Genomic DNA, 27,081 nt, shown 5'->3' with positions numbered 1-27,081 from the left:
AAATGACCTGGAGAGGGAAATGGCAAACCACTCCAGCGTCTGCCAAGAAAACCCCAGATAGAGTCATGAAGAGTCAGACATCCCTGAAAAGCTACTGAACAACAACAAATAAAACAGATCCTTGATCTTCAACTGGCATGTCACTAAGTCAGTAAATTAATTTAAGTATAATCATTTTTCATTATATTGGCATGGTACAAACATGAGCAATTAATAATTTTCCAATTATTTGCCTTCATTTATTTCTTTAAAAAAATGTTTTGTAGCTGTTCAGAGTATGGCTTGGCTAGTAGATTACCAGATATTCAGGAGTTATTTTGAATGGGATTACCTTTCCTATGTTTCCTGCTGGTTTTTTGGTTATTGTTTTATTTTGTGGCTACTGTTCTTAGTGTAATCACCAGAACATATTTGGGGTCATGATTTAATGGAGCAAAGGTCCCAAGTAAAGGCCCCTGGAATTGGAGTCATAAAACATGAATGGCTCATGATGATGCCTCTAGTGAGAGGGTGAAATCTTTTTAACTAATAGGCTTGGGGTTTGAGATCCCAGCCCTGTCCCTGTCAGTAAAGGTCACCCTCTCCTATATGTGACTTCTACCACTGTCCCATGCCTTCCTGCAGCTAACATCCAGAGTCCTGATCTCACAGATCAGTGGTAACTTCCTCTTCTCTTTAGAAATACAACTCCCACAGTATTCTTTCAAGGCAGTCAGAGAGTTCAGGCCTTGACCAAAGGACTGCTACATTTGAGTTTTCTTGCCAGAGATATGGAAATGGTTCATCATTTCTTTTCCAGTTCATTTTATAGATGAGGAAGCAGACAAACAGGGTTAAGTGACTTGCCCAGAGTCACACAGTTAGTAAAACTGTAAAAAGTAAAGTAAAAAGTAAAAAGCCTGAGGCAAGATTTGAACTCAAGTCTTCCTGATTCCAGGCTCAGTGCTCTATCCATTAAGCCACTTAGCTGCTCCAGTTAATTCTCTAGGGTTCTCTAAGTAAACCATCATATTGTCTGCAAATAGTGATCATTTTGTTTCTTTTTTGTTCTTAGACTAGATTAATTAATAGAGGTACAAGATGCATCCTCGCTTTACCCCTGATCATCTTGAGAAGACCTTTTTTCTAGTGTTTCTCCATTACACATAATTACGGTTCTTGTTTTTGACAAACATTGTTAATCATTTTAAGAAAAGATCTATTTATTCCTGTGCTTTTAAGAGTTCTAAAAACAAATGAGTGCTGTATCATGTCAGAAGCATTTTCTACACCTATTAATATAATTATATAGTTTTTGTTTTTATTGTTTTGTAGTTGCTTTCGTTGCTTATAGCCTATTGGACTAACTCCACATTCTTGAAATAAAAATAGCCGGAGGACAGTGAATAATTTTTGAATATATTGCTCTTTGCTAACATATTTTAAAAATATTTTACACCAATATTTACTAGATACATTGGTCTATTCTCTTTTTCTGCTTTGTCTCATACATTTAGATAATCAGGACCAAATTTGTTTCATAAAAGAAACCTGGAGGATGTCTTCTTTCTCTATTATTACAATAATTTTGTCAGGTTGTGGTTAGTTGTTTGAATATTCGATAGAAAACACCAGCAAATTCATCTGGTCTTAGTTTTTTTAAGGGGGAGCACTGGGAGTGCCTTAATTTCCTCAACTGTAAAATAGGGATAATAATAGAACCTACCTCCCAGGGTTGTTGTAAGGATCAAATGAGGTAAGAATTGGAGAGCGCTTAACACAGTACCTGGGACATAGTAAGTACTATATAAATGCTAGCCGGTAGTAGTAGTCATGGCAGTAGTAGTAGTAATATTATCTACCTGGACCTCTGGGGCTTCAGACCATAGCCCCAGTAGAGATAGCACTGGCTTCAGACTCGTCTCCTAGGGCATCTACAGACACCTAGTTGAACTGGTCTTAGTCTGGTTTCCTAGTAGGAGGCTTCAATCCCTGCAGTAGCCACACTTCAGTTCAGAAATAATGATCAGAAAGCATTTTATAAACCTTATATCATAACAGAAATGCTAGCTATGGTGATGATCAGTATTTTATCCCTTTGTGCCACTTACTATGACACAGAGGAGTTCAGTGCTATTTGCCTTTGGTTCTGTTGTATCACATGGTACTTTTTTATCAGTGTTCGTAGATGTTCCTCAGGGGACCTGGGTTTGACTAGAACCTTTTCAGGTTCCACCTCAGCTGGGAACACCAACAATTTTTTCCTATATAGTCCTTAACAAATTGTCAATCAGTCTATCCTTGAATATTTCCAGTGATGGAGAATTCACTAGCTTACAAGGTAGCTCATGTTATTGTCCAATAGCCTTAATTCATTCAGAAAGTTTTTTCTCTTATTGAGCCAGAATGTTATTCTCTCTTATTCCAAATATGGCTCCTAGTTTTTTCCTTTTGGAACAAATCTATTTCATCGCCCATCATATAGATATCCTCTTCTCCCCAAAGTGTAACCTTTCTCAGGCTAAACATGCCATGCTCTTTCAAACATTTATTACATGATATGATTATAAAGCTTTTCATCATTTTGGCCACACTTTCAAATAAGATACAATTTGAAGATGTTCTTCTTAAGACGTGGCACTCAGAATACGACACTGTTCTTCCAAAATGGGCTGATGAGTGCTGACTCTAGTGGGACTCCGTCCCTTTGGGATCTATCCTTCTAGCAATGTCACTTAATGTGGTTTCAGTTATTTCAGCAGCTTCATCACATTCTTGGCTCATGGTAAGTGTGTTGTGATGAACTAACTCCTCCTGTCTTTTTTCACATAAAGCCAGATCTCCTCCATCCTGTAATCAAGTAACTGATCAAAAAAGAAAAACCTACCTTACTTTTTAATTTTTCTAAACTTAAATGTCAACAAACATTAATTTAAAAATACTAAGATGCTGTGAATGTGTATTACATACTTTGTTTTTAAAAGGGATACTTTAAATTTAACACAGGAGCTAACCAAACTATGGTGCCTGCCATTGCCTCCTGCACTTTTCTGTTTTTTAAAATGCATTCTTTTCTGTTCATCTTTCTGGTTGTTAAGATTATTTTGAACCTAGATTATTAATTATCCCTCCCAGCTTGCTTATATTCATAGATTTGGTGGACATATTTGCTATGTTCTTATCCAAGTCACTGGTAAAAATGTTGAAGAGTTCAGGGCTATAGACTTGTGGCAGTTCACTACAATTCCCCCTCTGGATTGGTTCTAAGTGGCTAATTGATACTTTCGGGATATGGTGTTGGGAATGTACCCAATAAAACACCTTGCTGATTTTATCTACGAAGACATCATGAACGACTTTGCTAAAAGAGAGACACACTATGTTTATAGTACTCTGCTGGTCTAGTAACCCTATCAAAAAAGGAAATCAGTTTACGTGGGCACAACTTATTCTTAAGGAGCCCATGCTTAGTTTTAGTGATTGTTATTTCTTTTCTACATGTTCAAAAATCATCAGTTTTAAAAATTATTTCTGGAATTTTGCTGAGGATTGATATCAATCTCCCCAGTCTGTAGTTTTCCAGACTCTCCTTTTTTTTCATTAAAAATGAAAAATAGAATATTTGTCTGTCCTTAGGTATCTGGCACCTCTCCCACTCTATCTGATTTCTCAGAGGTTCCCAACAATAGTTCTGTAATGACATCTGAAGGTTCTTTCTGTAACGTGGAATGTAATTTTTCTTGGCCTGGAGACAAACTTAAAGTAGTTCAGTATTTGCTGACTTGGAGTAGAAATGGCGCTGCATTTGGAGTCAGAAGATACAGGTTTGAGTTCTGGCTCTACCACTTTGCAAAGAATCCCAGAATATTTTAAATGGAAGGAATTTCAGTGAGCTTCTAGTCCAATATGTACCTGAAAAAGAGTTCCCTCTACAATGTAGGTTCTTAAGGTAGTTCTTGTGTATAGACTCCTCTGGCAATCTGCTAACAAGTCTGTGTACCCTTCTCAGAAGAATGTTTTCAAATGTGTAAAATAAAATACATGGGATTATAAAGAAAACTAAATATATCAAAATAAAAATGTAGTTTTCCCATTCAAGTTCATTTTTTTGCGCAGTTATATCTGATTCTTTGTGATCCTGTTTGAGGCTTCTTGGCAAAGATACTGAAATGAAGTCTCCAGCTCATTTTACAGATGAGGAAACTGAGGCAAACAGGGTTAAGTGATATGCCCAGGGTCATACAGCTAATAAGGGTCTGAGGTCAGATTTGAACTCAGGAAGATGAGTCTGACTCCAGGCCCAGCACTCTATCCACTGTGCCATCGAGCTACCTATTCAAGTTCATGGAACTCCTGAAATAAACCCACATATCCCATGTTAAGAACAGGTGATCCACAAGGGACCTGAAAAATGTCATTCAGCCTTTTCTTGAAGACTCCCAATGAAGAAGAAACCCACTGCCTTCCCAAAGCAGTCTGTTCCGCTTTTGCTTAGCTGCAACCGTTGAGAAGTTTTTTCTTTACATAAAGCTTAAATTCACCTCTTTTCAATTTCTACTCATTACTCCAAGTTCTGGGGTTTTGCTCTGGCATCAAGCAGAGCAAATCTAATCTCCTTTCAGATGAAAGTCCTTCCAGTGTTTGAAGATGGCTATCATACCCTCCCTGATACAGGCTCTCTTTTATCATACCCTCTTTTTTATAGGCTAAACATCCACTCTTCCTTCAGTCAATCCATGAACTCAATCAAGGTCCTTCACCATCCTGGTTGCCTTTCTTTGGACACCTTCAAGCTTACCAATGTCCTTCTTAAAATGTGACACTCTGAAATAAACACAGGATGCTAGCTGGAATCAGGGCAAGAGGATGAGTGATTTCACCTCTCTGGACTTTCTTCAAGCAAGCAAATAAACTCATTAAGCAAAAGAATATACAGGGAAAAGATCAGCAGATTAAAGATGGCCCCTTGGTGGAGTACTCTTGGTTAATGACTTGAAAGAGAAAGAACGTTCAGAACCAGGAGAAGCAGGAAAGGGTAGTGTAACAAAGCAACGCACAGCTCACATTTACATATTATTGTATTGTTTTTATGTATCTTTTATGTAAACCATACATCTGATCCTCACAACAATCTTATAAGGTAAGTAGTACGTTGGGGGCAGCTAGGTGGCATAGTGGATAGAATGTCAGTCCTATAGTCAGGAGCTCCTGAGTTCAGATTCCACCTCTGCCACTTACTAGCTGTGTGACCCCTGAAGTCACTTAAACCTGCTGGCCTCAGTTGCCTCACCTGTAAAAATGAGCTGGAGAAGGAAATGGCAAACCACTCCAGTATCTTTGCCCAGGAAACCCCAAATGGGGTCACAGAGAGTCAGACGTGACTGAAACAGCAACAACTGAAACAGGACGTTTTACAAACAAGCAAACTGATGCTTAGAGGAGAAATAATCTGACCCAGACTCACAAATGGCTGAGCCAGGATTCACACCTAGGTCCTCTGATTGCAAATCCTATGATTATTTTGGCCACACAGTTAGTTACAAAAAGTAAGATCTGGTCAACAGCGTCAGTTTTTCTCAGACTGTAAATGAAGAAAGGGGTTGGATTTGACTAGAAAGTAGCTAAAAATCAACCCAATGATCGTCTGATATATTCCAGCTAATTTCTGTATTGTGTTCTTACCTCCACCAGAGTACACCTATATATCAGGAAGCACGGGTATATGATAGAAAGCTCCCAATTATAATCATGAAAATACCTCTAAGATAAATAGAGATTTAGAGTTTCCAAGTCTAAACATATATATATGGATACATGCATACATTCTATACATGTAAATCTAATTTAATTCCTTTTAATAGTCTATACTTTTTTTAATTAGCAAAATCCCACTTTTTCTCCCCCTTATCAAAACAAAATCCCTGTTACAAACATTTATTGTCAATCTCAATTGTTTCTCATATTGGGTATGTATTTTTATCCCCCATTTTACAAATAAGAAAATGGGATTTCACAGAGGAATTAAATGACTGGGATGATGGATAACTGGGATAATAGAGAAAGGGCTCAAACTGTAATTTACAGACCAAGCTTTTCAGAGTCATATTGTCTTCCAAAGGTTAATCCGGAATATACTAAGGTTCAGCGTGGACTTGATAGATCTCTCACTGAAGAAGTTTTAAATATCTTTTAAAAATAATTTTAAACAAAATGAACTTCATTAACATGCTGAGATCATTACATTTTATCTTTAAAGGGAAAAAAAAAACCCAAGGCTCTATCTCTTCCCACATAGAGATACTCCTAACAGCAGAACTGTGCAAATATTAAGGTGAGAATAGATTCCAACTTTAAAAAGCAACCCTGCTGGATCCTGTGAACTTCAGTGCTTATTCAAGACTCATGGGTGTCAGCCACAGGAAGCATGGGTGAAGGAGTTTTTTGTTTGTCTGGTTTTGCTTTCTTTCTTACTTATCTGTACCATTTACACACTGTATGATCTAGGCAATCTCTCAGTCTTTATGTATGAAATGAACATAATAATACTGCCTTTCCGATCTAGGATTATGGAGTTGGAAGGGACTTTGGTCTCATTTAATTCAACATCTTATTTGAAATATGGACCTTCTCTAAAATATCCCTGACCAGGAATCATCCATCCAATGTTTAAACACCTTCAATGACAGGGAACTCCTAATCGCCTAAACAACCCATTCTATTTTTGGATTGTTTCAAATGTTCAGGAATTTCTTATACTATGACAAAATCTACCTCTCTAGAACTTTTATCCACTAATATTCGTTCTGTCCTCTGGAACCAAGCAGTATAAGTCAAACATCTCTCTATTAAAATCAACCAAATATTCAGATAAGGAACACATTTCCCCCAAAATCTTGTCTGTTAAATACCTCAACTAATCTATCCCAGGTGGTTTGGTATTGAGTCTTCACTACTTATCTTCAAGCTTTTCAATATTCTTACTAAAATGCGACACACCCTTGAACACAGTGATCTACTTCTGGTCTAACCAGGACTGAGTAGAATGGGACTATCACCTCTCTAATGCTTTAATTACAATAGGATCATAAGCTTTGGGGCTATAAGGTACTTTAGAGATTACATAGTCAACCCTTGTCATTCTATAGAAACTAATGACAAATATGTTAAATATATAAATATAAAATATGTCATTTGAGGAAATTAGGACCAGAAAGTAGCCCGGCAGGGAGTCATACCTAGGTCCTAAGACTACCCACACAGGGTTCTTTCCTGTGTAAGGCAGCCTAAGAGTGCAATCATATCAAGTCATGTCAAGTAAACAAACATTTATTGTCTCCTATGGGCCAGGCATTATGCTAAGTACTGGAGACACAAAGAAAGACAAAAACAGTCCCTGCTCTCAAAGAATTGACAACACACAAATTATGTTTAAATAAGATACATATTAGATAAATTGGAGATAATCTGGGGGGGGGGAGGCACTAGCATTAAGGGGGACCAAACGATGATACTGACTCATATTACAATGCATCAAAATTTTCATGCCTAATTTATATGGAGAGTTGTGTAGCACTATCATCTTTAGTTTGAACACACACGTTTCATTTTTTGTTTACGTACATGTAGTTTATCAGGGTTTTGGGGACATCTAGGTGACTCAAGTGTATAGAGCAATGGGCTTGGAGTCAGGAAGATTTGAATTTAAATCTGGCCTCAGACAGCTCTGCGACCTGGGGCAAGTCACTTAACCTGTTTGTCTCAGTTACTTTATCTGTAAATTGAGGATAATAACAGCGCTCACCTCCCCAGGCCATTTAATGATATAATAATCAAGTGTTTTTTAGCACACTGCCTCGCACATAGTAAATATTATATAAATATTACCTATTGTTATTATTATTTGTGGGACCCTTCCACTGAAGTCTGATTCTGATGCTTTTTCATGACACAAAGTTAATGAACCCAAGATTCTCAAAGGTTCTGCCAATTCAGCCCAAGCTATGGGGGTTTTCTTGTCAAAGATACTGGAGGGATTTACCATTTCCTTCTCAAGCTCATTTTACGGATAAGGAACTAAAGCAAACAGAGTTAAGTAACTTGTGCAGGGTCACGCACCAATGTCTGAGGTCAGCTTTGAACTCACAAAGATGAGTCTTTGTGACTCTAGGACCAGCACTGTATTCACTGCACCGCTTAGCCGACCAAGCTATGGTAAAGCTGGGATGAGTTGGACAACAGCCCAATGAGGAACTCTTGTTTCTGTTTATCTAAGGTCTAGCCTACTAAATCTGGAAAGCATCACAATAGCAGGTTAATTAACAAGTAACAGACACTTTTTGGCTGTAGCAATTCGTTAAGACTATCTGACGTGGTATGGAGGAAACTGTGATTGATGTCAAGAGAAGGATTACCCATTCCAACAAACTCAGTCTTTAACCATAGAACCTGGAATATGCCCCAACTCCTCTGATTCCAGAAACTAAGCAGAGTCAGACCTAATCAGTATTTAGAAGGAATACCAGATACCATAAGATTTTCTGGGGAGGCCATATAGCTCGTGGAAAGAACACTGTTTTTCTGGTCAGAACCAGGATTCAAATCCCACCTCTGACAGCTTTACACTTAACCTTCATAGGCTTCAGTTTCTTAAACTGTTAAATGAGGGGATTAGACTAGATATTCCTAGAGTCTCTTTACACCACCTCTAAATGTATGATATATGTGTGTATATGCATGTGTATATACATACATATATACATACACACTTTCCCTACACATACATGTAGTGTGTGTGTATGGATGTGTGCACATGTGTGTGTGTGTGTGTGTGTGTGTGTGTGTGTGTGTGTGTGTGTGTGTGTAGGGAGAGAGAGAGTGAGAGAGAAAGAGAGAGAATGTCTTCTTTTCCTTTATCTTCTGGTTGTGTTCCAGTTTGTCAATATCCTTACTAAAATGTGAAACTCACCACTGAACAACATTATCTACTTGTGGTCTAGCTAGATTGGAGTACAGTGGGATTATCACCTCTCTAATGCTTTAACCAAAACAGCAATTTTTTTTTTGAGTACTAAAGTTACACAGAGACTACTTTGGAAAACAGAGTGCTTTACAAATGTCGGCTATTACTACAATGTTTCTTGCTATTGCTTCCGTAATCAAATATGAAATGCTCTATATTACCTTTGAATCCCTTTGCAACCTGGCCCCTCCTTTCTACCTTTCCCATCTTCTCATACTCTATTTCACTCTAGTCATGCTGCAGTCTACCTACGTGGTCTTACTTGCTCATCCTCACACGGGATGCTCCCTCTCAACTCCATGCTTTGTCACTGGCTCTTCCCTAGGCCTGAAATGTCCTCATTTTTCACCTCTACCTCCCGGCTTTCCTGGATTCCTTCAAGACTCAGCTCAAATTCTTCCTTCTGCAGGCCTTTCTTGGTCTCTCAGGGTCCCACCCCCCCACTTTCTTTCTGAGAGTTATACTCTATATCCCTATATCTTGTAAATGTCCATAGTTATTTGTACACAGTCTCCCCATTAGAATATAAGCTCTTTAAGAGCAAGGTCTTGTTTTCCCCTTTCTTTGTATCCCTAGTATGGTGCCTGATACATAATAAGTACTTTACAAATGCATACAGATTTACATGCTTCCTAGAAGTTCCAGATTACTTTAAACCAGGGGATTTTAACCTGGTGTCCACGACCTTGGTTTTTTGTTTTAATATTCCAGTAACTACATTTCAGTGTATTTGGTTTTCTTTGTAATCCTATGTATTTTATTTTATACATTTATAAACATTATTCTGAGAAGGGGTCCTACCAGACTGCACAAGGATCCATGATACAAAGAAGGATAAGAACCCCAGCTTTAAATGGTTAATCATCAATAGCAATTTCAGGATTCTACGAACTAAAGTCAAAGGCAGGGTAGAATGCCATCTATAAAGCAATGAGCTGGGGAAACTCCCTTAAAGCAAGACCAACCATTCAGATTTTTCAGGGTGGGATGGCCAGTCACTGTGGCTTCTTCTCTTGGCCTCCAAGCAGTTACAAATAGGGCCCATGACTTCGCAGGCTTCCTGTGAAATGACTGGCTGATTTCTGAGCCAGTTCATCAAAGGTATGGTTCATTCTAAGTGCCCCTCTCTTATTATTATCTGTTTACAATGGGAACGCAGACTTTCCTTACCTGCTGGAGGCCAGGCCTTGATGTATCCTGTGCAGTGGACTACAGCATATTGTGCCTCTCCTTCTTTAACGGGGCCTAAGCCATTCCTAAACAAAAGGCATTTGTGAAACAATTTGCATCAGGACCACTCTGCCCCCACTACGACTCTCATGCACACCCATAGAGTAAGGACTGAGAGGCCACCCCAGACCAAAAGAACTCATGATAACACATATTACAAATGAGAAACAAACTGACCTATATCTTTTCCGCATTGTGGTTATTCTGTTAAGAGGAAGGTGATCCAAAGGGGCATTTCCACACCTAAGAGTAAATCAATTCACCGGTAGTTAATAAACACACAAATGCCACAAATGTACAAACTTGGTACAAGTTATCAATTGTCTAGGGCTCACTGGTACCTACAGATAAAACAAAAATTCCAGTTTAGCTAATTACTTCAACACAGTATCACCAAACTTTTACACGCTATCATTCAGTTAATTCATTTTCACTTCTTCTCCTTGGTAGCTAAGCAGCAGGCTGGCAAAACCATGTGAACTTTGATTTCCATCCACTGGGCTCTGTAGGCATTTATGTTTGCTCTGTGATACTATTTTCTGATGCTTATGTAAAAGGAAGCAAGGCTAGCTGCTTTGAAAAGCTGACCAGGAGTGATAAGAAGGCTCTGGAAGCCTTCTGATGACTCAGAGATGCAATGAATCTGATCTAGCGGGTTTAACAAGGCTGAAGGAATTCATCACATGTTGCCAGTTAACCAACCATTTGGTCAGATCTAGGGAATCGACAAGGGCGAGTCTAGGCAGGTGAGAGCCACAGAATAGAGGTCCATGTCAGAGATAGCAGTCCTAGGAAGAAGACTTCAAGGTGCCCAGGGATGTCAGAGGAAAAGACTGTTTTCTATCTTCTTTTACATTATGTATGGACAGGTCATGGCTGGCAGGTTCACGAATTAGGAGTAGGTGTGGCTTGATTCTGGTTAAAGCAGGAGCACATTAGATTTAGAGAACTAACATTCTCATCAATTCCAAATGGATAGACGAAATCACTTCTTAGCAGTTGAGAGGCAGTTTGGCATGGGGGTTAGAGGTCTAGTTGTGGATTCAAGAAGATCCAAGTTTGAACCTCCAATACTTGTTTAGCTGTGTGACCCTGGGCAAGTCACTTAACCTCTCTCAGCCTCTGTTTCCCCAACTGTCAAATGGTGAAAATGACAGTACCTATCTCACAAAGCTGTGTGGGAATCAAATGAGATAATATATGTAAATGGCAGTTATAATAATAGCTTTAGAAATGAAGTTTTAAGTAGATGAAATCTATGACAAATTATTTCAGCAGCAGGAGCTAATAGCAGGAAGTCACAAAAATGATTCCAAAACTTTGTCCTTAGTAGTTATAAAAATTACAAGGGTTTTGGATGCCAAACTATGCTAAAGCACTAGAGGTGAATGGGAAAGGGAACAAGCATTTATGTAGCACCTACTGTGTGCAAGGCACTGTATTAAACACTTGGATAAACATTATTTAATCTCATCCTCATAACAGCCTTGGGAAGTTAGTGATCGTATTATCCCTATTTTTACAGTTGAGGAAACAGAGGCAATCAAAGGTCAAGTGACTTCCCCAGGGTCAAACAGCTAGCAAGTATCTGAGGCCAGATTTGAACTTGGTCTTCCTGACCCCAGGTCCAGTGCTCTATCCACTGGGCCACCATCTGCCTCTAAATCTGAAATTCAGTTGAAATCCTGAAGCTAAAATTCAAGACTTGTGTATTAATCTTGAAAGAGTACTCAAAGACAGGATTCAGGGTAAATGAAAAAGAAATCTCCTATTTAAAATTTAGGGATAAATCCAGGATTAGACTGGACTAGTATTTATAATAGTTAAAGATTAGTGAAAAAAGGTACCAAATTTGTGACTATTTAAAAACATTTCTCTAGAAGAGTTAAATGCTTGCATATAGCAGGTTTTTAATAAATATTAACTTAAACTGAATCAAATTCAGTTATTTAAATAAAGAGATATTTGGAAGAAAAGGATCCTCTGGAAAACCCATAGCTCTAATCTCAATCACATCAATGAGAAAATGGATCCATATAATTACTGGAGTAATTTCTATTTTGGATAAAAATAACAACTAACCAAACCATTTGCCTTATAGCTCAGATTATTTGAATGAGGTTCCCACCACCTCCTGACAGTACTGAACCCTCACTGAGAGGGAGAAAAATATTAATAGAGAAAAAAAAACCTCATTTGCTAGATAGGGTAACAGATGAAATAAAACTTTTTCCTCCAGAAAAGGGAAGACCAGAGCATATTTCGAGGCAATGTTGAAGATTCTAGAGATACACAAGATAATAGGGAGCAGGGAACAGTAAGGGAAGGGTGGTTCAGAGTACAAAACTTAGCTTCATAAGAAAGCAGGGCCTAAAGGAAGAATGCCACTTGGTTTAGGACAAGTAATAAGTTAAGGCAAAGAAGAGGTTTTAGGAGGAAACTCCTACTGGTGATGTTGGCTTTCTCTGTAAAGCAGGAAGCAAGGTCACTTGTAAATAAAGATTAGTGTAGACTAAATATGAGTTTACAGAGAGGTGGTCTGAAATAACCACTTCAGGGAGTCTGGTAGGGTGCCTAAGAAGGAGAAATTGATGGACAGTTGAGCAGAGGGGAGGACTGAGTTGGCTGGCCAGTGGAAAGGGGAAATAGACTAGGTCTGCTGGGTTCTGAACTTCTTCCATCAGAATTCTGTGGGTGCAAGAGGAGAGAAAGCAAGAGAATTGAGGATTCACATGACGGCTTTGCTACAAAGTTAGAAAGGCAAGAGAATGCTACATGCTGCCAAGGGCAGCAGCAATTGTGCTAGTCAACCAGATGTCTACAGCGGGAAGGATGATAGGATTGTTAATTATCCCATATCCTACTAATGTTTTCACTTTAGTAAGTCCTTTAAGATCAGTGGATACTTCATGAAAACAAACAGAAAACACAGATAGCACTGAGAGAGAGGGAGTGAAAAGCAGAGATGAAAGTGTTAGAAGTTCTTCAGAAATCTGTACTCAGTCTGCTGCATGTGTTGTATTAACTACCTGACAGGAAAAAATACACATATATCCTCTTCCCACAACTCTGCCATGGGGAATTCCCCCTCCCCCTCCTATCTTCTCCTTGTAGCTTTTCCTGGTTCTTATAGTAAAAAGTGGCTCTCCCCACCCCCCACACCCCCAGGGGAATCTCTTAGACCATGACCATTCAACCTATGCCCCTTGACACTCAGGCTTGCATGGCTACTTGTGTGCCTTGTTCGGTCCTGAAAGATGGTAAGCTCCTTGAGGATGGGGACCACGTATTTGACATCATGGGCTAATTATAATTGGGTCTTGGACAGCTTTCTACCATTTCTTTTGGCACTGCTCCTTGCAAGTGACAGAAACTCAAGAGATAGTGAAGTGACCAAAATAAATGAATTAGTGATTTGGGCTCAAAGCCAAGAATGTCAAAGATACGCTCTAAAAAGTTCTGTTCTGTACTCTATGAGAATGAGTTGATATTCTTGTTCAAAATTCACTAGCTGTAAAATAATCAAAATCATGACAATTCACATTATCTTAAACAGCCCTTATCATTTAGCTTGTAGAATATGGTTTGGATTGCTTATTTATAGTTTAGAGCAGAAAACTGAGGCAGAAATGGATGATCTCACGTGTCTGCTGCCAAGTATGGCATTTTAGGTACCAGTGGGTGTATGGGTGGGCTTAGATTGGCCTACATTGTTGGGCAATAATTGGTCCAGTGTGCTTACTACTTGTGTTATTTGGGGGTAGGGAAATTATGATAATGGAAACAGGCACAGAAAAAAAATGGATTCATATAGAAATCAAAGGGCCTCCTACAGAATCATATAATATTAGAGCTAGGAGCCATCTTGTCCAACCCCTTAATTTTATAAAGCAATAAAACCAAGGCCAAGAGGGGCAAGATAATTTGCCTAAAATCACACAGCTAATAAATAGGAGAGGTAGGACTTCTATCCAGGTCTCTTAATGATTTTTATAGCTGCTTTCTAAAAGAGATGGTGTTTTCCCCTTTCTAGCTATATTTTCACATGAACCATTTACCCCACCTATTCTTAAGTTCATTCATTAGGTCATTCATTCAGTACATATTTATTGAATACCTTCTAGGTGCTAAGCAATGTGCTAGGCATTGAGAGGAATGCAAGGATGAATAAGGCAGCTAGGTGTCACAGCAGACAGAGCAGAGGACTTGGAGTTGGGAAGACTAGAGTTCAAATTCAGCCTTGGACTAGCTGTATGACCTTGGGTAAGTCATTTAAGCTCTGTTTGCTTCAGTTCCCTCAAATGTAAAGTAGGGAACATAATAATAGCACCTACCTGTCAGGGTTGTTATGAGGTTCAAATGAAGTATTTGTAAAGCCCTTAGTACAGTATGTGGCACATAGTAGGTGCTAGATAAATGCTTATATTCCTCCCCTCCCCCTTTGTTTTCAAAGAACTTATAATTTAGTAGCAAAGACAAGAAATAAACAAGAATAGTCAAAGAATGATATTTGTGACAAGAGATCAAGTCATTCGATAATTAATTGCCAAATGAGTACTGGGGTTAGCTTGATGATTTCAGAGAGAAGAGTTTCACTCTGCACTGAAGTAGTCCAGAAAGTCTTATGGTGCTAGACCTCTAAGGGTGAATATGTCTTGGGTAGACAAAAAAGAAGGGAAACAGAATTCTAGGTAAAGACAGAACATAAGCAAGACGGTAGGTAGACAAGTAGGTAGACAGGTGTTGGAAGACAATAAATAAACCATTCTGGCTCAAGTGCACGGTTCATGGAGACATTAGCAAAATAAAAGGTTGGAAAGGGAAGTTGAGGCCAGATTATGAAAGTCTCTGAATCCTAAGGGAATGCTACAGATACAGTTTCTCTAGATTTCAGTAAAACATGTGGCTCTTATTCTTTTGGGCAAGATGAAAAGATGTGGACTAGTCACTGGTACAGTTAAGTGGAACTGGAAACTGGTTGAATGAACAATTTCAGTCCTTAGTGGCTCCATGTCAACTTGGAGGGAGGTTCAGCTTGGCCCTAAAGAACAAAACTAGGAGTAACTGGTGGAAGTTGTAAGGAGGCACGTTTAGGTTTAACGTGAGGACAAAATCCTAACAATTAGAACTGTTCAAAAGTGAAATGTCCAGGAGCTAAAGGATGTTCCATCACTGGGAATCTTGAAGTCGATGGTTAGTTGTTAGGAAGTTGTGGAGATTATTCTCAATCAATTGTGGTTTGAACTTATCTCTCCGGTCTTTTCCAACACTGAGATTCCATGTTGATACATTAGCATTTATTTAATGACCTCAGCAAGCACTTACTAGGGACAAAGCACCTTGCACATTTGGGAGAAACGAAAGCATCACAGGGTGTGGAAGGATTTAGAATAAGAAAACGAGATTTAGTCTGAAATCTATCATTTGCTCTGTGTGGTTTTAAGCAAATCTTCTCTGGGCCTCAGTTGCCTTAGAAATAAAATGGGGATAGTAAGGAAAATATTATATAAATGTGAACTATTAGTGTCATGAAAGTAAAGGGGAGCCACTGAGTATTCAACCCTTCCCATATGTGACAACCATGGCCAACAGTAGCTTGAGACAAACGAATTAGAGGGCTCATATCACAGACCTCATCCTGCAAATGAAAGAGCGTCTGGATCCCATGCACATTCTCATAGATGACTGCTGACCTTCCTTCTTAACTGTCCCTGTCTTCAGATCCAAAATTCGACCTTAAAAAGAAAGAAAATAAAATTGGCATAAAACTTTTGACAAGACCTGAAACAACTTTCTTCTCTTGTCCTGATTACCAAGAAAAAGGGAACTGTATAACTGCTCATTTCTTAGTACAGTCAATTCTCCAGCACTTTGGCAAGGGGAACATGGATCAATGAGATCTACTCATAATACAAATAACTCACTGCAATAAATAGTTCTTATTCTTTTTTTTCCTTCCTGGGAAAGAAAAAAAAAGACTTTTCCTAGAGTTGTTAACACAGAATAAAAGAGAGTAAGCTGGCTGACTTTCATGTCATATACAATTCCTTGAAAATTTTTAGTAACAGGCACCTAACATTAGAAAATTTTTTAGCTCTTTATACAAAGATGTAACAAAATGACAAACACTTTTATCTTCATTTTCTCCTGTAATGATGATGATCGAGGATGATAGCATTTATATAACATTTGAAAATTTGCAAAGTATAAACCTTTCTCATTTGATTTCCTCCTTGCCCAAAAATCAAATCATTACTACAACTGCTGCTAGAAAATGTGTGTTAATCAACAGCCTAATGCAACAACTCACCGTCCTACCCTCCAAGACCAAAATTCCCCTCCCTGGCCACCATTTCCCAGTATGTGTTGACCCCCCTCTATTAGAATATATGCTCCATTAGAGCAAGGACTATTACACTTTTGTATTTGTATCTTTGACACACAATAAAATCTTAATAAGTGATTTTTCATTCACTTGCTCATTCATTTATTCATTCACTTTAAGATTTCAAAAGTATTATAGTTTCCGCATAGCATTTCTATGAGGGAAATAGTTTAAGTATTATTATCCCTGTTTTTGCATACAAGGAAATTGAGGCTCAGAGGAGTAAAATGATTTATACAAGGTCACAAAGTCATTCAAATCCAGTGTTCTTTCAACTATACAAATATGCATACACCATATCAATGAGCACAAAGTAGATAGTCAATAAATATTTGTTGGCTGATAAATATGTTGACAAAGTCTCACTATTCTGAGAAATTTTCCTTTATTTTTTCTCCTTGAAATATAGGAATTCAAAATATGATATATAGAACGTATGGGAGATAAGTTGTTTACAAGAGCATGTTTGTTTCTAAAAATTAAATTCACGAGTACAGACTGTTATCATGAATACATGAGTAGAAAATAAATAAAAAATAGATTTTAGCCAGGAAAACATAAAAATATATAATGTAAAAAAAGTAATTGATCGCTGCTAAAATGATCTTTGCTCTCTCTGTTTCTCTCTGTCTGTCTCTGTCTCTCTCTCTCTCTCTCACACACACACACACACACACACACACACACACACACACACACACACATATTCCTCTGGTAGGATCAAGTTAATGCATGCCTTGTTACAGGCCTTGCCTTTAAGTAAATCTCATAGCAAAGACTCTAAGATTGGGGGATAGGGAGGAGGAAAATAAATATTTATACAGAACCTACTATGTACCAAGCACTATGCTAAATGCTTTTTCTACATATCGCCTCATTTGATCCTCACAACAACCCTGCAAGATAGGTACTATTATTACCCCCATTCTAATTTTAATGTCTCATCCATCCTGGCCAGAGCCCCCTTTAAGGCTGGCACAAGTCACCACGTCCCCAGAAAGACTTAAATCATGCATTAAAAGACAAATCAGAGGGAACCCACTCTAAGCCCAACACTTAGGTCACTACGGAGAGCTCAGGGTGGGGTAATGGAAACTGACTAGATTTGGATTCAGAAGGTTCACCTCTTGCTTAGGACCTTTGCTAGTCCTGAGACCATGGACGGGCCATTTCTGTTACTTTGAATTTCAGTTCCCTCCAAGATAATGTTACCTGCACTAGCTACTTCACACAGTTGTTGTAAGGATGAAATAAAGTTGTATCTGTAAAATGCTTTCCTAAACCTTAAAATATGGGTTGCAAACCTCTTTTTGTGCTAGAGACCTCCTCTGGAAGTCTGGTGAAACCTACAGATCCCTTTCAGAATCATATTTTTGAATACATTAAAAAATACATGTTTACAAAGGAAACCAATTATATTACAGTGCAGTTACCAAAACACATTTTAAAAAAATTTACAGGCTCAAAGGTTGAGAACCCCTGTCAAAAGGGATATAAATATCAATTATTGTCATTTCAGTCTTACCCACTGACCCATGTTCTGTCCTAAGCCCTGGTCTCTGGCCAAAACACAGGTCTGATTTTAATCTGCAAGCAAGCATCTGCCCAGCTCTGCCGTGGTTAACTGGGCTCTGCAACACACTCTCTGGCTCTATGCTCATTCCACATTCCAGTGACAGATCTGTCTTGATCTCCAGAATTCATCTGATAAACCTCCATCAAACCCAACCCTATCTCAGACAGGCAGATGGCGTCTTGACAAAGACAGCTATTTAGAATTCTTTTATTTTTTTTTTTAATTCCTGCATGTCTCACTCTACCATCTTGCGAAGAACACTGTAATCAGCAGACATGTCCTAACACCTGCAGTACCTGTGAACAGCTTGTTTTAGCTGTCACCAGTGTGTATGATGGGGCATCCCAAAGGCAAGTGTAATGGCAGGGTAAGACATGACTGTCTCTTTTACCTTTTATTGAAGCTATAATGTTTAAATCACAGACCTAAGACCTCAATTAGGAAAGAAAGAGGTCATTCTATACTTCATTCTGGCAAGTAGCATGGTAAAGTAGTAGTTTAATACTTGAGGCAGCTGTGATTTCATCTATGTGGGTATTCCCTTTACTAAGACAAACCAAAACCCCTCTATGCCTTTGGGGCCCTTATTAATGAGATGCTCTAGCCAAAAAAAGAAAAATCTTCATTTACTGGGCAACTGTTCTGATGATGAACCTCTCCAAACTTTGTTATGCTGGGCCCAGGATGACAGACATAGTCTATCACCTGAAACATTCCCAAATGCTTTCACTTTGGTAGAACTTGCCAGGGCTTGTGCACCATGGCTACAGGACGATAGATTTTGAGTCTGAAGCAAATTATTTTTCCTAAATTAATTTTTTTAATGAACAAAAATATACACTTTCTTCCCCTCCTATCTCCCTGCCCCCACTGGAAAAAGAAAAAAGTACTCTTGTAAAAAATATGCATGGTCAAGCAAAACCATTTCTCACATTAGCCATGTTCAAAAAAGTTCATGTCCCAATCCACATTGTAAGTCCATCATATATTTAACGTTTCATTATGAATCCTCTGCAATCATAGTTAGTCACTGTATTCATAAAGCACTGGACCCGGACCTGCATTCAAATTCCTCCTCAGACACTTACTAGCTATATGACCAAGGGGAGATACCTGACCTTGGTCTGACTCAGTTTCAAGGTTGCTGTGAAGGTCAAATGAAACAATATTTGTAAAAGTATGTAGCCAAGGCCTGGCACACAGTAGGTGCTTAATAAGTGCTTGCTTACATATTTCCTTCCCTCCTTTTTTCTTTCCTTTCCTTCCTTCCCTCCTACTTTCTTTCCTTCCCTTCTTCTTTCCTTCCTTCCTTCCTTCCTTCCTTCCTTCCTTCCTTCCTTCCTTCCTTCTTCCATTCCCTCCCTCCCTCCCTCCTTCCTTCCCTCCTTCCTTCCTTCCTTCCTTCCTTCCTTCCTCCCTCCCTCCTTCCTTCCTTCCTCTAATTGTTCTCTTGGTTCTGCCTACATCACTTTGTCTTACTTGATATAAGTCTCCCAAGGTTCATTTGAAACTGTCTCCTTCATAATTCTTTTTTTTTTTTTTGCTTTTTTTAATTACTGAACTTAAATATGTAATAAGAAAAGAAAAAAAGCATGTCGTGCACAGCAGAACCTAACAAGGATTCAAAACACATCGCTACAGCATGTTTCATTATGAATCCTCTAAAATCATAGTTAATCAGAGCCCTGGACCTGGAATTGAGAAGACTTGCATGCAAATGCAGCCTCAGACTCTTACTAGCTGTGTAACTACCTGTGTGTAATTTCTTACAGCACAATAATATTCCATTACATTCACATACTATTATTTTAGATGGGAATTCAGAGGTCATCCAGACTACCCCCCTCATTTTACAAAGAAGGACCAAAGACCAGGGAGATCAGAAGATCTGCCCAGTTCAGGCCAAGGTCTTAACTTCAGCTTTGACATTTCTTCCACTGGACCATGATGCTCCTTCATGAGCTCAGATTTACCTCTAAGCTAAAGTGAGGTATCAGAGCATGACTTCTGAAAGGTGCTACAATTTTTTTTTTTAATTTCAATTTAGAAGTAACTGGGTTGGATAAGTACATTTGAATATAATTCGGTTAGAAGAGGCTTAGTAATAAGTTTCGATAATTACCTAGTTTTTGTGCTACTAAATATATTCCATTTTAATTTCCAATAAATGAATAGCTGTCATTTGTATAATTCATATTACAAACACAGTTTGGTGCTTGTCTGTTCTCACTCAAGATTTCTGTATTGTTTTTTTTCTGTGTGTTTTTTTAACGGCATTTTAAGTGTAAATTGTCACTTGCTTTATCATCACCCAAACGGCAAATGGTTTCAGCTGTGAGGAAGGCAAACCTTGCAGTCTGTCAAATTCCAATCCAGCACTCTGAAAATAAATCACAGCTGTGTGCCACATGGGCCTTGGAACACAAGGAGATCAGAAAACATATTTTCATGATATTTCAGCCATGACTCTGTAAGACAACTGTTTCAATGTTTATTTCTCCATGTTATACTCTAGTTTCAGTAGGGACAATGAAGTCCTTTGCATACCCCCTTCAAAACGCCTATTTCACTCAACTCTATACAATAGATGGGGTACCTAAAAACTTGAGTGCAAATGAAAAAAATTTAAAATAATATATTTTTTTATATATTGGGATATACGCTATGGAAACATAAAGTACTTTAGGAGAGGAACAGCATATTAACAGCTGAAGAGATCAGGAAAAGTGCTATGTAGGAGATACTACTTGACTTGAACCTTGAAAGGAAGAGATGGGATTCCAAGATGTAGTGGAGATTCCAGCTGTGGAATGTGCAATGACTGGAGGTGAGAGGTGGAATGTTGTGTATGGTGAACAGCCAGCAGGTCAGTCTGCCTGGAATGCAGTGTATGAAGAGGAAAAATATGAAAGCAGCAGAAACTCTATTGGAAACTGATCATAAAAAGTTTTAAATGCCACAAAGAGGAGGTTTTCATTTAGAAGTGATAGGGAGCCAATGACGTTTCTTTTGCAAAAAAAGTGACAATTAAACAGCTCTGCTTTTTAGGAATATCAGTTGAAAGGATGGTTTTTGAGAGAAGACAGACTAGAGGCAGGGAGACCAGTTAGGGGGCTATTATGATAGTCCAGGCTGAAGGTGGCCTTGAATAACTTACCCAAGTGGATAAGGGCCTGAATGCAGTAGGAGGTTGATTAGAGAGATCGATTGCAGAGATATTGTGAAGGCAGAATCGGTAAGACTTAGAAACTGATTAGATATAGGAAGTGAGGGAAGATGAAGTCCAGGACAATTCTGGGTAACTGAAATGACGTCAGCGTCTTCTATCATAATAGGGAAGTTAGAAGGATGGGTGCCTTCAATGCCTGGTACAAAGCGGGCACTTTAATGCTTTTTGATTGATTGACTGGCAAAGCAGGAATGGATGGTGGATGAGAATAGATTTAAGAGAAACTGAGTACAGGAAAGAGTAAGGGACATGAAAAAAACAAACATAAAAGTAAAATGTGATGCTTGATGTTCAAATACGGTCTTTTAAAATGCAAATAATACATGTGTGAATCTTCAGAGCCCCACTCTCAAAGTAATTTCTACTTCTTTCAGTATTATATAACATTCTCTTATTCAGGTTGTTGACTATTTGGCTATGGGGCCCATGAGATCCCTGTGAGGTCCATATGAATTTCATTTGACTATTAAGAAAACCCAGAGACATATGTAGGCAAATCAGATTATAATGAACTCTAATCCCTCACAGAATTTTAGAAGTAGAGCAGATTTTAAAGGACACCTAGCCCAATTCTCCAACTGCAGATGGGACAACAATCTTCACAGATATTCATTCAGATTCTACATGAATAACTTATACAATGCAATACTCACTACCTAATAATAATAAAAAATCAGTTCAACAAACATTTGAGCAGAGAACTGTGGCAGACAATGAGGAAAAAAGATGAAAACAATACAGTCATCCTCAAGGAGCTTACATGCTAGTCAATCAAAATAAGAAGTAATATTTATATAACTCTATAACTTACTAAGCATAATGCTGATGATTACACAGCTAATAAGTGTCTGAGATCAGATTTGAACTCAGGTCTTCCTAATTCTAGGACCACTACTCTATCCATTGTTCCATCCAGCCAAATACTAACAATTGTAGTTAGGATTGTAAACTGTCTATGACATGCAGGTGGATGGGTAGACAATTAAGTTAGTACATAAGTAGATAGATAAAAAGAAAGGATGCAAGGCAGGAAGAAAGGAAGAAAGAAAAGGAAGGAAAGAAAGAAGGAAGAAGGAAAGGAAGAAGTAAAGAAAGACAGATATTGATACATATCTATCTTAGGCAAAAAATTGAATAGGAGGGTGACATGGATTAAATCTGATAAATCTATCACAGCACTTTCAATGATCTCAAATCGCTTCCTGCCACCAAAGTCCTTTTCATTTTTTTTTTAACACCAGTATTCTCCCAGTATTGCTACATGGCTGTGAATCATGGAAAACTATACTCTATGAAGAATCAAAATTTGAGATGACCAAAGCAGCCATTGAAAGATGGTGGCTGTAAGTAGGCAGAAGCATGTTGCCAATAATGACTTAAACTTATGAGGCAAAAGACTTGATGGTCATGGCCTTATAGATCTAAAGCTAGAAGACAGCTTAGATGCCATCTTATCCAAACTCCTCATTTTGCAGATGAGGAAAAAGAGGTATAGGGGAGTTAAGTGACTTGTCCAAGAAGTGAACCTGAGGCCAGGTGCTCTGTCTTCAGAATCGGTGTCTCTCTCTGTTATACCAGGCTACCTCAAAGACATGTATAATCAGAAAAATAGGCAAACCCATCCTATAGTTAAGATATAGGGATCAGCAATGGAGAGTGCGAATGGTGCATTGGTATTATCATTAAACTAGCCATAGCAAGGCTTCAAGGGCACTAGGCAGATCTCTCCAATGGATGATTAATGGAAGAGCATGGACAAGATGAGATTTATAGGTGAGACTGGCACTGGTAGAGGGAGAGCCCATACCAATTAGATCAGTCCATCAAAATTTTGAAGAATTTTGTTCCTATATTTAAATCCCAAACTGTAGCATTTACACCCAAGTTCAAGGGTGCAGCTCCTTATGTGAACTAGCATCTTTCCCTGCTTCTGAGAATCTAATTGTGATTACTGTGACTTGTGACAGGAAAATGCAAATGGCTACACTGATTCATAGCCTTTATCAAGGGAAGGGCTGTGCTCTGTTTCACTTTCATTCATTTTAAAATACTATGATTAAGACTGATGCAAGGCTTGTTGCCTAAAGATGAACTATTTCTACATGACCTTGGTACTTTGTCACCGTAGCAACTCCAAAGCTCAAATTACATGACAGCTAAGTTTTGTTTAAAAAGCCACACAAATCACTGATCATAGGGGAAGCAAAAACATTGTATTGAGCTGGGGATGTAATACAGAACGTTTTAGCAATTTTCTATATTATAGTGTAACTCTAAAGTATATCAGTAGTCAATTTGACAATATAATGCCTCTTCCTCAGTAGATCAATTAAACAGAAGTTGAGTTTGGTTAGTAATACATACAGATAAGACCAAAAAATAAATGGGCCCATCATGTAAGATTAGAAATGGATAGTCCAAGTGTTTCATCACTATTTTCATTGAAATAGCCAGAGGAAGGACTCCACAGGGATCAGGAATGGATCATCAAATGTTGCATACTACTATAATTAAAACAGCCAGAGGGAGGGCTCTGCAGGGACAAACTCATACCAGTTAGAATTTCTTTTTTAAGAAAAGCAAAATGACATTGTGAAAAATTTATCCATTTACACATTCAATAATATGAATGAGGAATGTACAAAGGAAGTATGACTTGGATCCTGTCCTTAGAGACTACTACAATCTAATTGAGAACTTAAGACACACAGGTGCAACTAGAGAAAAGATGGTGTGGCAGTCAGTGAAGGCCGAAGGATTTCAGGGAAGTCAGAGATTAAGATGGGCTGTGTAGCACCAAAAAGTTTTATGGAAACTGAACCTTAAGCATGGAGATGATTAGAAAGGTGGAGGGGAATAAGAGACAGCTTCTCAGAAAGGGGGAATAACAAGAGCAAAGGCACGGAGATGAGAGAGAGAAGGCATTTATTGGCAGTCTCACGGCTTTAGATTTGGAATATCAAAAGGGTATAGCTTGGGATAAGGATAGTGTGCTGGAGCACAGGGCTGAATAATTACACATATGCCTGAAATAATGCCTACCCCATATAAAGACTGTTTTCAGGATATGTTACAGGGGAGCCAGAAGAAGGGAATGACTGAAGGGTTTTTTGTTTTTGTTTTTTAAAGTTCCCTCTCATTCTGTAGCAGCAGAACACACATTGGAATTGTTTAAGCAAATGAGAGAAAGGAGAGTGGATTCCACCCATATGTTGTAGAAGCACACACTTCATCTTGGGAAGTCTGGGTTTTCCCATTCTCATATAAATGTTTTCCACAACTTACCAGATGGATTCAATTGGACACCCAGGGGCATGTCTAGGTCTGTGTTCCCTACAGAGGATGGCAGTCCTGGACTGCCATTAGCTGTAGGTAATACAAGGTTGCAGATACGGTTGACATAGAGACTTGGGAAATGTTATTCACCAAGGACAATCTCCTTTATAAACAACAAAACATTTAGTATTTATATAGCACACTGAGGTTTGCAAAGGGCTTTGCAAGTATATTATCTCAGTTTATCTTCACAATAACCCTGGAACTGAGGAAATATCATTATTCTCACTTTACAGATGAGGAAACTAAGACAAGCAGAGGTTAACTGACTTGCCCAGGATCATATCGTTAGTACCTGAAGCCATATTTGATCTGAGGTCTTCCTAAATCCAAGAGTTGAGTTCTCTCCACTCTCACCTAGCTATCTCTAGTCTATTCCACAGAGTTCAGTTTAATAGCACAAATGGATGTATTTCATTTCCTCCAGGGCAGCATTTATAGCAGAGGTCCCAAGGTTCCCATCAGTATAATGGGTTTGGGGTAAAAGCAGTCCTGGTTTGATTGCAGTGGAGAGCTGATATTGAGAAATCATGGGAAATAAAGTTGGATAAATGGAGTAGGGCCAGTTTGCAAAGGCCTTTAAATACCAGGGTAGGAGTGGAATTAATTTGATTGATAATAAAAAGGTGCTTACAGATGCTTAGAAATGGAATGGCATGATGGGAAATATAAGAGATGACAATGAAAATCTCTAGTTCTGGGCTTTCTGATGGAGAGATCACATAATTTAATATTACTTCAATGTGTCTCAATGATCTCAACCCATTCCATGCATTCTCATTTTGTATACTTCTTATCTATATCCTCCTATAATTCTTTTCATGAAGAAGTTTACTCAATGCACCAGAGGTTTTCCTTGAGTCTTTGAATATTTAATGGGTACTTGGGCAATATTTAAACTATCCATCTATCATCCTCTCACCTCTTTTTTCCAGTCAAACATGTATTTGTCAATGCACTTTTACACCACTTCTTGCGTGGCAATCATCATTGGTAATATGTATATCTTTGAGTTGACCAACACGACACCTTCCATTTTGATGTTCAGAGAACATAGGACAGGGATTGGACTTGTGATTTCATTTCTATTTGGAATGCCCTGGTAAGAAAACTCCCTCTAATAACAGAGATCAGCATCTTCTCTGCAATTTATAGTATCAAAGAGTTGCCTACAGCACTGAGAGATAAGTGACCTGCCCAGGGTCACACAAATGATATCTGAGGTGGTACTTGGACTCAGGTCTTCCTAGCTCTTTATCCACTATGCCGTACTGCCTCTCCCAGAAGACATGGTATTCCTAATTTGCAGCCATGAAGCATCATTAGGAAATGCCAAAATGTTGGGCTTTGGTGGCTGGATGTAGCTTGGGATTGCCGAAAGAACCAGGGAATAAACAGTACGCATATACAATAACAACCTTTGGAATTCAACCCTCTGAGTACATCGAACAAAAGTGAGACTGAGTTAGATATAACTCTGCTCCCTTAATTTTCAAACTGCTAAGCCAGACAATTTTGTGACAAAAATTTCCTGCTTGTTTTTATAGCTCTGATCAGTTACAATTCTCAAGAGACCTCTCAACAACGATGCCACTGCGCTCTCTGGTGAAAATCTAATTTCTCAAAGACATGGATGCAGACCTGCCTCCAGAGAGTATCAATACACTGATAACATTCTGACTGTACATACATACTATTAGGGAAACTGGACCTCAGGCCTCTATAGGGCCCCAGAAGACAGGAATTCTCTCAGTTTTTGCTGAGAATCAAGTAATGGTATTAACTATCTGAGCACCGGCATAGGGAACTGAGAACAAAGAGTTATTCTAGATTACAACTATGGCAGATAAGATAATTCACAGTCTGAATCAATGCAATTGTAGGTATGCTATTAGAGAAAGATAACTTGGCTGAAATAGCTGGGAGAGAAGAAAGGTGAAACCAGGACAGGATGAGAGACTGGATCAGAATTACAAGGAAGCCAGAGAGGAACCTTGAAAGCAGACCACTACTGACAATACCAGTTGTCCGACTCTAGAGTAGATTAGTTTGCAAGATCCTCTTTATGGTGGCCTACCCACTTCAATATCTTAAGAATCCCATGGCCTTAGGATAAGGACAGTCTACTTTCCAAAGGAAGAGGATCCTTCCTTAATTGCTGTCAGCCAGATGGGCTTCAAACAGTTTTTTGGCCGATACTGACTTAAAAAAAAAAAGACAAATTAGAAGTTTGCCTTGGATAAGATCACAAAAGAAGACTTTGTACACATAAAAAAAAAAAAAAAACCACTCCACAGGCTAGAAGAGGAAGATAAATACAAAATAGA

The 27,081-nt window shown here is 38.5% G+C and overlaps 1 protein-coding gene across 6 annotated transcripts in view; it reads right to left on the bottom strand.

Annotated features, from left to right (window-relative positions):
• Positions 1-27,081, bottom strand: part of ARNT2 (aryl hydrocarbon receptor nuclear translocator 2) — a 371,710-nt gene that overhangs the window by 89,236 nt on the left and 255,393 nt on the right. For all 6 annotated transcript variants that reach the window (XM_072619163.1, XM_072619149.1, XM_072619140.1 and 3 more), the window contains 3 exons: positions 15,861-15,963; positions 10,406-10,471; positions 10,169-10,254 (listed from right to left, as the gene is read on the bottom strand). In XM_072619163.1, coding sequence (XP_072475264.1) covers positions 10,169-10,254; positions 10,406-10,471; positions 15,861-15,963 — 255 coding nt within the window. The remainder of the gene's footprint in view (positions 1-10,168; positions 10,255-10,405; positions 10,472-15,860; positions 15,964-27,081) is intronic.

The sequence above is a fragment of the Notamacropus eugenii genome, chromosome 1 (assembly GCF_028372415.1).
Source record: "Notamacropus eugenii isolate mMacEug1 chromosome 1, mMacEug1.pri_v2, whole genome shotgun sequence".
Taxonomy (NCBI): Eukaryota; Metazoa; Chordata; class Mammalia; order Diprotodontia; family Macropodidae; genus Notamacropus; species Notamacropus eugenii.
The sequence above is the reverse complement of the archived record's forward strand: the minus strand, read 5'-3'. Positions and strand labels throughout refer to the sequence as shown.